The following is a 13,831-nucleotide window of genomic DNA, read 5'->3' as shown; positions in this document are numbered from 1 at the left end:
CATGAAGTGTGGTATGGCCAGGAGACTCAATTTGACCAAGGAGCAGGTGCCATCTGTGGGTGGAAACTTTTAAGAATGAATGTGGGTTTTCTTCTTTTTCTCCCCTCTGCCAGAATCTTGACTCGCCAGCCATAATGACATGAGTGAAAAATAAGTTTGCCGTTTTAAGCCATTGAGATTTTGAGACTGCCTGTTACAGCAGCATAATCCAGCCTGCCCTGACTAATACAGGCATCTTTCATGTCCTTTCACCCCTGCCACACTCAGAAGCCCCCATGTTCACCTCCAGATCTATTGTTTCCCCTTGTCCTCAAATCTCTTTCCCCTCCCCAGCTCCAAAGGTACCCCCCTTCCCTTCCTATATATATTTTTTTTACTTTTTAAACTTTTATGTATGTATTTATTTATTTCCTTATTTTGGGGGGGAGGGACAGAAGGAAAAATGGTCTTAAGCAGACTCTGAACTGAACATGGAGCTCAAAGCAGGACTCGATCTCACAACCCTGAGATCACGACCTGAGCTGAAACCAAGAATCGGAGGCTTAACCAACTGCACCACCCAGGCACCCCTCCCTTCCATTTTTAATAACCTCAGGTGCAAATATTAAGTAGATCATAATCTTCACTTCATAAAGCTTATAAAAATAGCCAGCACTTAGATAGTGTTTGCTATGTACTGCTCTAAATGCTATCCGTCTTATTTAATCCTTGGAACAACCACATAATGTAGGGACACTTGTCATTTCATTTTATGGATGAGGCAGCTATGGCACCGTGAGTTACCTAATTTGCCTGAGGCCACCCAGTGATTAAGTGAAAAAGCTTAATTATTAATTAATTCAAGCACAGGCAGCCTGACCCCAGCAGTACGTTTAACCACCTGGTTCACACAAAGCAGGCGTTAGTTTGATTTATGTCCTAGTTAGTCACTCCACGTTGCTTCCTTGCTAGAGCTGCCACTGTTGTGTTTGTTGTATCCTTTTGTCTGTAGGTGTTCTTATGCATTGTGCATTTTTGGTTGGGATGGACGGATCTTAAAGTTGTATCAGCAGCACTGGTGGGAGGTCTGGCTCTGTTTCTCACTGTTGTCACTCCAACCCAGCCTTCTTGGTGCAGGCACATCTGTTGCTTCCGGTGGCTGCAGAATCCTCTGCCCTGGACACTCTGGGGCACCTCCTCCTCCCTGGTGAGGGACACCAGGTTGCCTTTGACACGCCCGCCTTGAACAACATTGCGATGAACACTTTGCCCCCTCGTGGGTGAGTGTACAAATTTCTTCAGCCTCTGCCTCAAAAAAGAGTGGAATTGCCAGACTGTGAAATCTGGAGATGCTTGATTTCACCAAGTTTTACCAAACTGCACTTGAACGTGGGGGCATTACCAGAGAAACAAAACCGGTTGGGCTTCCTGATTCTTCCTGCCTTGCACCCGGACCTGAGGATTTGGTGCTTAGAAGCTGGGGAATTTACAGTTTTTGTTCTCCTACCTTTGTTTCCCACCCCCTTCTGAAAACTTCTTTGGGCAAATAGTCCCTTGACTCACTGGCTGCATGGGGTGTAGTAATGGAGGAAGAGGGAAGACCAGCAAGTTCATAGCTCAGTTCTTAGCTCAAATGGCTCCATGGCATTAGCTAGGATTGTAAGTGGCTTATTCTGGGTGGGCGAGGGCCGCAGGAAGTCAAGGGTGAGACTCAACTGGGAGGGAGGGAAAATTTCATCCGGGTGTGAGCGCCCCCTTGTGGTAAATTTGCTCATTACACCTTACATGATTCCCCGCATCAACCCGCAGCTAATTTAATCACAGCTAATCAATTCAAATGGAATGTATTGGGCATCACCTATGTGCTAGACCAGCGACGTCCAATTGAAAAATAATGTGAGCCCCACATGTAATTTCAAAATTTCTGCTAGCCATGTTAAGAAAGTAAAAAGAAGGGGCGCCTGGGTGACTCAGTTGGTTGAGCGGCTGCCTTGGGCTCAGGTCATGACCCCAGGGTCCTGGGATCCAGCCCACGGTGGGGCTCCCTGCTCAACGGGAGTCTGCTTCTCCCTCCCAGGTTGAAATGAATGAGTGAATGAATGCCCCAGGGGTACAAGGTAGAGACCTGTGTTTTTCTAGACTCTCTCCCTAGCTTCTAGAACCATGCCTGATGCTGCAGTAGGTACTCAGCAAACACGTGCCTTTGCGCAGTGTCCCCCCTTCCCCCACCGCCTCCCTAACCCCGCCCTTACCTGGGGGGTGGGGTTGGGCAGCTTTCCTCTGTGACGTCACAAAGACCCCGCTATGCCTCTGGCCTCGGCCCTCCTGCTGCTGTGGGGCCTGAGCGCCCACGGAGGCTGGGGCTGCCTGCAGTGTGACCGCTCAGTGCAGGAGGCCCTGAGACAACTGTACACCGCGCTCATCCCCAACCGCTTCCGTTTCCAGCAGCTGCTGGAGCGCGCCCAGGCCGTGCTCCTCGGCATGGAGGGGCCTTTCTTCCGGGACTACGCTCTGAACGCGTTTGTGGGGAAAGTGGGTGCGTGCTGGAGAGGGCAGGGTTCCTGGCACTGCGGGAGGTTGGTGGGGAGGGGGACAGACCCGTGGGGTAGCCCGAGGCTGGGGTGGGAGACAGACGCTTTGGGGTCTGCCTTTCCAAGAGGGGAGGGTGGGACCATTCCTGGAGGAAGATGAGGGTGTCCCCTGGCTCTCTGAGGGACCCACTGGAATTTCCTCCCGTCTTGCCCCCAGGGATAGATCACCTGGAACATGTGACATCCTTTATCAAGAACCAGACAAGCCACTTAATGGCTAATTCTCTAAGAGGTAGGAGCTAAGAGGGAAAACCTTTTCCCAGCCCCCTTCCCCGTCCTCCCTTTCCATGAGTCCATCACACGTTCCCTTGATATTAAAAACAAAACAAGCAAAACAAAACGCATGAGCATAGCCTTTAGTGTGTGTCTGTCAGGGTTCTAAGTGTTTTACTCAAAAAAGTCGAGGGACAGTTCATCAGTGTGGGCACTACTGTGATCTGCCCTTTACAGAGCCGGAGACTGAGGTTCAGAGAATTAGATAACCTGTCTGAAGTACACGGCGCAGACATTATATTCCTAACCACCACTGCTGGGGTGTCTCTTCTGGTTTTAGGGGGGGCCACTGAATACAGTAGAGGGCAGTAGAGGGCCCCATGGATGTTTGACTTATTTGTGCCTCAGTTTCCTCATCTGTAAAACAGGAATAATAGCACTTACCACATGGTCACTGAGAAGGGTAAATGAGTTTGTGCCTGTGCATTTAGAACAAAGCCAGGCAAACAGTAAGGGCCCAATAAATGTTAGCTATTAAGATCATTATGCTACATCCAGCCTCCCTGCCTAGAACAGAGGTTGGCAAAATACAGCTGGGGGCCAAATCCTTTTGCCTGCCCCCTGTTTTATAAATAAAGTTTTATTAGAACAATAATAATTTACATATTGTCTTCCACCACTTTTGCTCTCCGAGGCAGAGCTGAATAGTTGTGACACGGACCATCTAGCCCTCAAAGCTGAAAATATTTACTATCTGAACCTTAAACACACGAGGTTTAGAGCAGCAGGTCTCGACTCAGGCTGCACATTTGAATCCCATAGAGAGCTTTTAAGACATTCCAGAAGCCTGGGAAGTGGCCAAGAAAATCAGAATATCAGGTGTGGGGCCTGAGTATCAGTAATTTTAAAGCTCTAATTGAAAGCAGTAGCTAAAGCTCTCGCCTTTTAAAAAGGCGATTTTTGTATTTTGAGAAAATTCCAATGGTTATAAAAGTCGCAAGAATAGTACCGTGAACACCTATACACCATTTGTTCACCTTAACACATTGCCTCGTTCGTTCCGTGTGTGTACCTTTTAAGAGTTAGTGACAATTCAACATTAATTTCTTCAATGGGGGATCTCCTGAGAGCAAGGAAGGGTATTTTCTTGCACTATGAGTGGACCTAGGAAATTTAATGCCAGCTCCATACTATCCGATATCCAGTCCTCAAATTTCTCCAATGGTCACAGTCATGGCTTTCATTACTACCTTTCTTCCAATCCTTGATCTGCTCTGGGATCACGCACTGCATTCGTTTCTCTTTATGACACTGACATTTTTTGAAGACCCCTGGCCAGCCATTTTACTGACTATTATTGTATCATTTGGGGCTTGGTCATGTTGGTGCGGAGAACTCAAGTGGCTGATGTAGCTACTTGGTCTCCAGCCTCTCCGGAGGTCAAGCCGCTACCATGTGACACTCTTTTTGGTAGGCTCCATGCCCAGGGTGGGGCTTGAACTCACGACCCTGGGACTGGGTCGCATGCTGTACTAATGAGCCGGCCAGGCATCCCCAGAAAGACATCCTTCCCAGGCAGGATATACCAAGGACTTAGAGGAACCAGACCTTTTTTTTTTTTGGAATGTGCAGCGTTTGGACAAACCAGACCTGCCGAGTTAACCCTTTACTGCATAACATAAATGAGAACAAATACTAGGGAGAAGATACTGCAGGGGCCAGGGGATAGGGGGTGCTAGGAGTAGGGTGGGGGCCGCAGTATGAAGTCAAGCAGCCGAAGGGACGTCACCGACAAGTCGGCACGCGAGCAGACATGAAGGACAGGGGGAGGCCTCAGAAGCAGCTGGGGTAGAAGACTGCAGGCAAAAGAACAGCTAGAACACGTTTCTGAGATGGGCCTATGTTTGGCATATTCACAGAACCTCAAGGAAGCCAGGGAGGCTGGAGTGCAGAGAGGGAGTGATGTGGAAAATGAGGTCCTAGAGGTAAGGGGGCGGGGATGGGCCCGTGGGCTAGAGCCTTCCAGGACTTTTGGCTTCTGTTCTGGGTCACATGGGAGGGCTCTGAGCAGAAGAAGGGGGATACGGGTGAGCTTACTGTGGTTCTAAGAGCATACCTCTGGTTGTGGAGAAGAGATTTGAGCAGGACATGGGGGAGCCTGGCAGACCAGCAAGAAGCTGCCGTGGTGGCCCAGGCAAGACACGATCGTGGCTGGAACAGGGTGGTAGCTGGGGAAGGGCTGAGAGGGAGACCATATTCCTGGATCTGTCTTGGATATATATTTTTAAAGATTTTATTTATTTATCTGAGTGAGAGCATGAGAGGTGGGGAGGGGCAAATGGAGAAGGAGAAGCTGACCGCCAGCTGAGAAGGGAGCCTGATGCGGGGCTCGATCCCAGGACCCGAGTTCGGGTTCAGGACCCGAGCCGAAGGCAGACGCTTAACCGACTGAGCCACCCAGGCGCCCTATCTTGGATATTGAACAGACAGGTTTTGTTCATATAACATGCATGTTGACAGACTGCATGCAGGGCATGAGGAAAAAGGAGGCAAAGCACCAAGGACTGGGCTGAACGATTAGAATCAGGCACCTCCCATCTCCTAAGGTGGAGAAGACTCGAGGGTTGGGAGTAGGCTTGGAGGAATGTGTCGAGGTTCCATTCTGGACTGACTGATTATAAGATGCCCATCAGAGCATCTTATATGCCCACCAGAGTGGAGTTCCTAAGTGGGTATTTGGCTCCATGCATCTGGACTTCAGGGAGTGAGCGCTCAGGCAGTGAGCGGTCTAGGCTAGGGACATCGATGTGGGAGAAATTGGTGTACGCAGAACAGTGCTGTCCGGTGGAGATACGATATGAGGCACAAGTAGGAGTCACACGTAATTTTAAATTCTCTAGTAGCCGCGTGTTTAAAAAGGTAACAGAAACAGGTGAAATTAATTTTAATATATTTTATTTAGCCCAATACCTAAATGACCATTGCAACATGCAAGCAACATAAAAATTATTGAGGGTTTTTTTTTTTCAGTTATTTTATTCACACCATGTCTTCAAACTCCAACACACATTTTATACTAACAGCAGACCTCGATTCAGACTAGCGCATTTCGAGTACTCAATAGCCATGCGGGCTAGTGACTGCCATATTGGACAGTGCAGGTCTAGGTAATATACAAAACCATGAAGCTGGATGAAATCAGTTGGACGAAGGAGTGAGTGTAGACAGGAGAGGAGAACAGGTCAGAGGAAAGGAAGGGAGAGGTAACCAAGTCTGTTCTACTACTTACCAGATCAGAAAACTAAGGCCGGAGGAAGGTGGTTTGTCCTGGGGCCCCACAGTGGATCAGAAGCTAGATGCGGGACCTCCCAGGCCACAACTTAAGTAATACCCGGTCGTGGTTACTCTTGGTGAATGAAAAGGGGTTTCCTCATCTCTTTGAAGCTGCAGATGGGGTGGGCTCGCTGGGCGCCTCCCACCCCACAAGGATATCTGTATCTCTCTCTCTCTCTCCTCAGATGGGCCTCTGCTGGAGGAGCTGGTGGCTCTCAGGGAGAGAGTGATCAAGGAACTCAAGAAAGGTTTAAAATCGTATGAACAGAAAGGTGCAGCATCTCTCTCCACCAAGCCCCTCCTCCCCTATTATCACTCAATCCCCTTCTCCCACTTTGTCTCCCAGACTCCTTGCTCACCTCCCCTGTGACTCAGTCTTCTCTGCCTCTCCCCAGTATTCCCTGCTCTCGTTTCCAGACACACTTCTCCCTCCCTCCCTTCCCATTAAATTCTCAAATTGCTTTCCCGACTTAACTCACTTCAGCTCTTTTCTCTTGCAGCCTGCCATCGAAAAATTTGCCGTGAGTCCTGGATTTATTTTCTGTCCCTCCCTTCTCTATCCTTCCGCACCTCTTTACCCTATCTCCCCCAAATCAAGCTCCACTATCATCTACTCCATCTGGCGGCTCCCCCTCCCCAAAGCTATAATATCTAGGGATATCTGATTTTTGAGGGCTCATGGAAGTGGTTGCAACCTGCAAAAAAGCATTTTGGGGGGATGTCAGGATGGACAGGCCAGGTCATAGAGCAAATAAACACCACGTCTCAGTGGTTTAACAAACGAAAGATTTCTCTCTTACTCAAATTCCTTTGAGAGTTGAACTTTTCTTCCAAGTGGTAGCCTGGGGATATAGCCCGGACCTGTGTTGTGGCTTCTAAGCTAACTTTAGAAGGAAGAGAGAATAGGGAAATCTCCGACAGGAACTTGTTTGTCCTGGCCGAGAACTGGCCGCATCCGTCTGCCCCCTTTCCATTGGCCAGAACTCTGGTCACATGGTTGCAACCTACTGCAAAGGAGCCTGGGAAATGGAGAGAGAGAGAGAGAGAGAAAGAGAGAGTGTCAGGAAGAGGAGGAGACAGTTGCGTGAGCATCTACCCACTATCTGTCACAGGGGCCTGCAACACAGGAATGTAGAAATGCAAGCATTCTGTTTGTGGACATGTAATCTACAAATGTCTACAAATTAAATGATCCGTAGACATTCAATCGACAAATCTAACCTTTGTTTAACTAATTAGATGTCTACAAGCAAATGTTGGCTAACAGGACAACTGCAACTCAATTCAACTCTTCAATGATTCTATAAAAATTTTTCTTTCATTTTTAAGACTTTACTCTTCAGTCATCTCTATACCCAACTTGGGGCTCAGACTTACAACCCCGAGATCAAGAGTCACATCCTCCACTGACTGAGCCAAGCAGGCACCCCTAAAAAATATTTTTAATGTGAATCAGGGCACTTTTCTCATCTTTCTGTGCTGTACATGGGACCTCCAAATTCAGGAGGGCTAAAGACTCCCATCTTCTCCCCCCACTGCCTTCCTGCCCCTTGCCAGTCCTTTGATATCTGCCCTTATCGCACTTCTCCCTTCCCGCCTTTCCAGGCTTGCTAAGAGAAGAAGTCTTAGACTGTTTACATTGCCAGAAGATCAGTCCCAGGTGCATTAAAAAAAAGTACTGTTTTGGTAAGTTCCTGCAGGTGAGGGAAGACAGGGATGCATGAGAGATGAAGACAGCCATGACCCAGCAGATAGGGGTTTTGAGATCTCCCACATATGACCTTGAATCCCGCACTTACCACTTGCTTACAGGGTGACCCAGATGTTGCCTCCACATTCTGAAATTCACTTTCCGCCTGCTGCTAACTGGGAAGATTCTGCTGTAACTTTAAAATGCCTCTAGTACCAGAACGGCAGGTGCTAGGAACACATTTTCTTTTTTCACCAGTGCCACACCTGGGGAGCCCAGAAGAATCTGCTGAATTCATTCACTTACTCACTCATTCATTCATTCAGAGTTTGTTTGTTTTTTTTTTTAATTTTAAATTTTTAAATGATCGCTACCCCCAGCACGGGGCTCGAACCTATAACCCTGAGATCAAGAGTTGCATGCTCCACTGACTAAGCCAGCCAGGTGCCCCCAGAGATTTTTTAAATGTAAATCCTTATAGCAGTGAGAATAGTACAGTGAACTCCCATATATCCATCAAGATTGAAAAATCATGCTGTTCCCTCTCTGTCACACTGTTCCTATCACTCCTTTATTTCAGAAAAGTCTTCAAGTTCACCTCCTCAAAGGCTCCCTGATCACACTCGCTAAAGTAGCACTTTCTATCAAATTATGTTGACAGTGGACATGCCTCCACATTGGGTTTACTTATTTATTGCCATGGTATTTTTTTTTAAGATTTTATTTATTTAATTAGGGACGCCTGGGTGGTTCAGTGTGTTAAACCTCTGCCTTGGCTCAGGTCATGATCTCAGGGTCCTGGGATCGAGCCCCGCATTGAGCCCGGCATCGGGGAATCTCTGCTCAGCGGGGAGCCTGCTTCCCCCTCTCTCTCTGCCTGCCTCTCTGCCTAGTTGTGATCTCTCTCTGTCAAATAAATACATGAAATCTAAAAAAAAAAAAAGTTTAAAAAGATTTTATTAATTTGACAGAGATCACAAATAGGCAGAGAGGCAGGCAGAGAGAGAGAGAGAGGGAAGGAAGCAGGCTCCCCACTGAGCAGAGAGCCCAATGTGGGGCTCAATCCCAGGACCCTGGGACCACGACCCAAGCCAAAGGCAGAGGCTTTAACCCACTGAGCCACCCAGGCGCCCCTGCCATGGTATTTTAAAAGAAATCAAGCGTTGTGAGATTTCACCCGTGCACAGTGGGTGCCTCTAAAAATAAGGACATTTCCTATGTAACCACAATGCCATTCTCACACCCAAAAACCTAGCAACAATTCTTCAATATCAAGTAATTCTAAGTCCTTTTGCAACTTCCCTAACTGTCCGTGGAATATCTTTCGCAGCTGATTCATTCAAACCAGGACCCAATTATAGGACTTCTCATATAATTCAACTATAGGTTTTTTCCCACTTTTTTTCATCTAGAAGAGTCTCTCATTAGTTCCTCCCTCCCCCTCCATGACACTGACTAGCTGCAAAGAAGGGATTTGTCCATTGGCTCCTTTAGGACGGTGGTTAACTACAACAGATATTTTGAGGACCCCATTATGCTCCCAAACTGAGGATCAGCAGAATGGAAGACAAATGTCTCATATTGCCCTCATTTTAATGGAGTGAAGGGTTAACTAGGGTTTCTCTTAGCGCTACTGACAGCTGGGGCTGGACAGTCTTTGTTATAAGGGCTGTCCTGTGTATTGCAGGATGGTTCAGTAGCACCCCTAGCCTCTACCCCACTAAATGCCAGTAGTACTCCCCTCGCCAAAGTCAGGACAATCGTTTCTAGTCTCCAGACCTTTCCAAACATCCCGTGGGAGACATAATTGTCTCCAGCTGAGAACCGCTGTCAGACAATTACATGAAGGAATAAATGGACTGATTCTAGATAGCAAGTGTGTTCTAACGAAAACAAAACGGGAACGTTTGATAGAATGTGCCTGGGAGAAAGGGAGGGACGGTGCTACTTTAGAGAGTGCAGGCAGCGGGACATCTCTAAAGAAATGGTGTTTGGGATCTAGAGGGAGTGAGCAAGTAAGGAACAGTGTGAATGACAGAGGGAACAGCTAGTGCGAGGATCCAACATGGTTGAGCAACAAGAGGGAGGCTAGTGTGACCAGAGCCAAATGAATGAAGAAGGTTAGAGTAGCTAGCAAGTCACATGGTGACCAGATTGTGCAAAGCCTGGTGGGCCGTGATGAGGATTTAGGCCTTTATTTTGAGTGAGAGGCCGGCTTAGGGGAGGCTCTGCGGAAAGAGGCACTGGAGAGGGCTTGGGTGTTGACAGGCGCCCTCTGGCTGCCAGGTGGGGAACTGTAGCGCAAGGAGAACCCCCGAGAGAGATCTGACTGGGGGCTGGACCAGGTCGGTAGCCCACGAGATGGATCCAGGAGGTGGATCAGACTCTGGATACATTCTGAAGGTGGAGCCAAGAGGCTCTGCTGACAGAATGAGAGAGTCGGGGGGAGGGGGACGACTTGAAGATGCCGAATGGGACTCTCAAGGATCTTCGGGGTCCCCAGCTAAGATGCAGGTTGACTTTCATCTTGTCTTGAGACTGTCAGAATGTTGCATCTGGTGTTCACCGGCAGTCGAAGGATCCACGTCCCCCCCCACCCCAACAACCCCCACCCCCTAGCCAATGAGTCGTATTTAGCGCCGAGCTCTTCGCTGTCACTGGGATGTGCTGTGTAGACTGCCGGTGCTGCGACGGCAGAGTTGTTTGCCAGTGGGGCTCGTAGAAGTATGCAGCGCACCTAAAACAGTGCCTGGGACACAGAGTTTGAGGAATGGAGGAATGCAGTCAGACTCCAGGAGAGAGGGCAGCGGACAGGTAGGGAGGAGGGAGAGAGAGGCTGAGGTTGCTGGGTGAGCAGGTGGGAGTGGGTGCAAAGCCGAGGGGGGGTGGTGACTTGGAACTCAGGTTCGTCTCCCCCACCCCACCAGTTGACGCGCAGCCCCGCGTGGCTCTGCAGTACCAGGAGGAGGAGGAGAGCCTGCAGGATAGAGGTGCCATCGTTTCCATTTTTCTCGCTCTTCTTGCCTTCGGGGTCATCGTGGCTGCGTGAGTCATCTCTGCCCTCTCCTGAGGCTTCCAAATGCTCCACTGGGCCCCACAAAAATGTCCCTGCCCTGTATTGGTCCCTGTGTCATTTGGGAATCTGCTTCTCACTCCCTTTGTCTGTGCCTCTCCTCCTTTCTATCTCTTCTCCTACCCGCCCTCATCTCTCTCTCTCTGTCCATCTCTCCTCTCACACTTCTTCTTCCTCTCACCCCTGGACCACCTTTTATCTTTCCTGGGTCCTCAGCACTTTTGCCTCTCTGGGTCTCTTCCTCCATAAAATGTAAATATAAATACAAATACAAATATAAATATAAATAAATATATATAATTGTATTTCATGCATGTGCCATGGTATGAAAACAGATGTCATCTGAGCTGAATTCATTATTATATATTCTTCTTCACCATCATCGTTATATTAATTTGTTCTGTTCTGCTTTTCAAAGTGGTTAAAATGAAAATATTTCCATGGGTCCCAAGCACTGAACCCAGGGTGCGAGGGGGGAAGTGGACCTCACCCTCCTCTTTGCCCCTCTAAGGGACTCTCCCACCGCTGCCTACCTGTCCCCCCCTCCAGCTCCTCTCCTCTCCTCTCCTCTCCTGCCCCTTTTCTGTCCTCCCTGCTTCCTCCACCTGCCTCTCACCCTCCTTTCCCACTGCCTAGTGGTGAGTTAAATCAGCACTCAGCACAATGAATGTCTGCTCCCACTGTGAGCTTGTTCGGTCTGTGTCCCCTTCTCTCTCCCTCTCTCTGCCTCTCCCACTGGGCTTTCTCCTCCCCTCCCCCTCCCTGTCTCAATCCTGCTGTCCCCCCCACCCCCCACCTCCCAGGTTGAATCCCTCCCACCTCCCCTCTCTTTCTCCAGTACCTTCCCCACTGCTCTTTCCCACTCCCCCATGTTCAAACCCCTTCACCACCACCCCAGTCTTTACTAGGTCTTCATTTCTGTCTTGAATCTTGTTTCTCTCTCCCTAAGCCTCTTGCCCAAGGTCTGTCTCACTCCTTGGTCTCGTTGGCATCCTTGGCATTCCTTGGCTCATGGCTTCCCTCCAATCTCTGCCCACCCCCTCCCATCTTCAGATGGATTTTTCCTCTCTGACACCTCCTATGAGGATGCCCGGCTTTGAATGTAGGGTCCACCCTAAATCCCAAGTGATCTTGATTACATCCACCAAGACCCAATTTCCAAACAAGGCCACATTTGCAGGTCCTGGGGATTAGGACTTGGATATACCTGGGGGGGGGGGGGTGGGCACGGATGGACGCAATTCAATTCAGCACACTTGCTTCTCTCTTTTCCTCATTTCCTTCTCTTCTTTCTCTTCTCCATGAGTCTCTTGCCCTATGTCTATGTCTTTCAGAGTCTCCTTCAGTCTTTCCCACTCTTTCTGTCTTCACATTTTTCCCTCACTCCCAGATTTTCTCTCCTCCTCATTCATGTACCAACACTGAATGGCTGAGGACCCTGGAAATCTGCCCAGATACCCATGATGTCACAGGCTGGAACAAATAAGGCTGATGATTGGAGGGAAGTTTTTTGGGGGGTGGCGTGGAGGGACCTGGAGGGACCTGAAGTTCTCTTTGTAACCTCCAGGCTTTTTCTCTCTGACCAGGGCTATTACGTACAGGCAAAACCGAAAACTCCTGCTGCAGTAGGGCGGTGGTTTGGGGGTCTGTAAGGGGAAAGGAAAAGAAGTTTAATAAAGTCTATGACAAATTCCTTGATGTCTCTGTCAGTTTCTGGAGGGCCCTCCTCCCAGTTGGGTGTCAAGGGTTGGGACCAGGTCTCACTCATCCGTAGGTACCAATGACCCTACATCAAAGTAGAAGTGATTTGGATCTTCAAGAGGAATAGACAAGCTACAATGAGAGCTTGAAAGGACAACCATTCCTGCTTTGAGGAGGAGTGCATCCTAAAGGAGATGACACCATAGTGGGACCCTCGAGGATGGTGTGACAGAAGAACAGCAGTAGTTAATGCAGAGAATACAGGTTCCCCTCCCTATCTGAACTAAATTTTCACCCTCTGTGTTCCTGAATAGATTCAGATGCATTGCCATGTAAATCGTTTGCTGTCTGAACTCTTGCTACCTGCTAAGCCAAAGTAGGAAGCAAATAAATTTGAATGACATGGTATCCTTATGTTTCTGAACTTGCTAGCAAAACTATTGCTATCTCATTCAGGATCCGGATAATGAAGATGTTTGGTGGGAAGAATGCATTGATAAGAAAAATGAAGTTAGGGGTGCCTGGGTGGCTCAGTGGGTTAAAGCCTCTGCCTTCGGCTCAGGTCATGATCTCAGGGTCCTGGGATCTCTGCTCAGCAGGGAGCCTGCTTCCCTCTCTCTCTCTGCCTGCCTCTCTGCCTACTTGTGATCTCTGTCCAATAAATAAATAAAATCTTAAATTAAGAAAGGAAAGAAAGGAAGAAAAACAAAATTTACTGCAGATCCGGTGCCCTGCACAAGGCTTGGCCCAGAGCAGGCAGGCGCTCAGTAAATATTTGTTGAATAAATGAGGATGGTGGTGTTGGGGGAAGGGGAGGAAGCCTGCAAAAACGGTACTGATCCGTACACTGAGGGCCTTTAAATGCCAGGGAAAGGAGCTCGGTGATTTTTCCCAGGGATTGAAACCCCAAATCCTGATGGGTCCAGGAAGATAAAGTGAACTGCAGGCCGCATCCATGGAGGATAGAAAGTACCCAGCTCCATTCTATTGCAGTCACGGTGAAGTAACAGTCCAGTGTTTTCAGATCTTCAGAATTTTCAAGAGTCCCCAGAAATTCAGATTTTTTAAAAATATCATTGCTATCATTGTGAGGTGACAGAAGAAACCTCTGAGGCTGAGTGTTCTCATATTTTTTATGCTGGAGACTATTAGTAAATGAAGTTTTAAGAGTAGCTAGAGCTCCCTGGACTCTCTAACTACATTTCCCAGAATCCTCTCCGCCTACAACTTGTGTTCGTTGCCATAGATACT

The 13,831-nt window shown here is 48.5% G+C and overlaps 1 protein-coding gene across 1 annotated transcript; it reads left to right on the top strand.

Moving 5' to 3' along the window:
- Positions 1-2,283: 2,283 nt before the first annotated feature.
- Positions 2,284-12,508, top strand: IZUMO2 (IZUMO family member 2; the record flags this gene model as incomplete). Its single annotated transcript, XM_080828574.1, has 7 exons — positions 2,284-2,515; positions 2,728-2,802; positions 6,302-6,388; positions 6,617-6,637; positions 7,722-7,802; positions 10,734-10,851; positions 12,466-12,508. The coding sequence occupies 7 exons, from the start codon at positions 2,284-2,286 to the stop codon at positions 12,506-12,508; spliced, it is 657 nt and encodes a 218-aa protein (XP_080684700.1).
- Between the last annotated feature and the right edge of the window lie 1,323 nt (positions 12,509-13,831).

The sequence above is a fragment of the Martes martes genome (assembly GCF_963455335.1).
Source record: "Martes martes genome assembly, chromosome: 17".
NCBI lineage: Eukaryota > Metazoa > Chordata > Mammalia > Carnivora > Mustelidae > Martes > Martes martes.
This window is presented reverse-complemented; position numbering and strand designations above follow the sequence as displayed.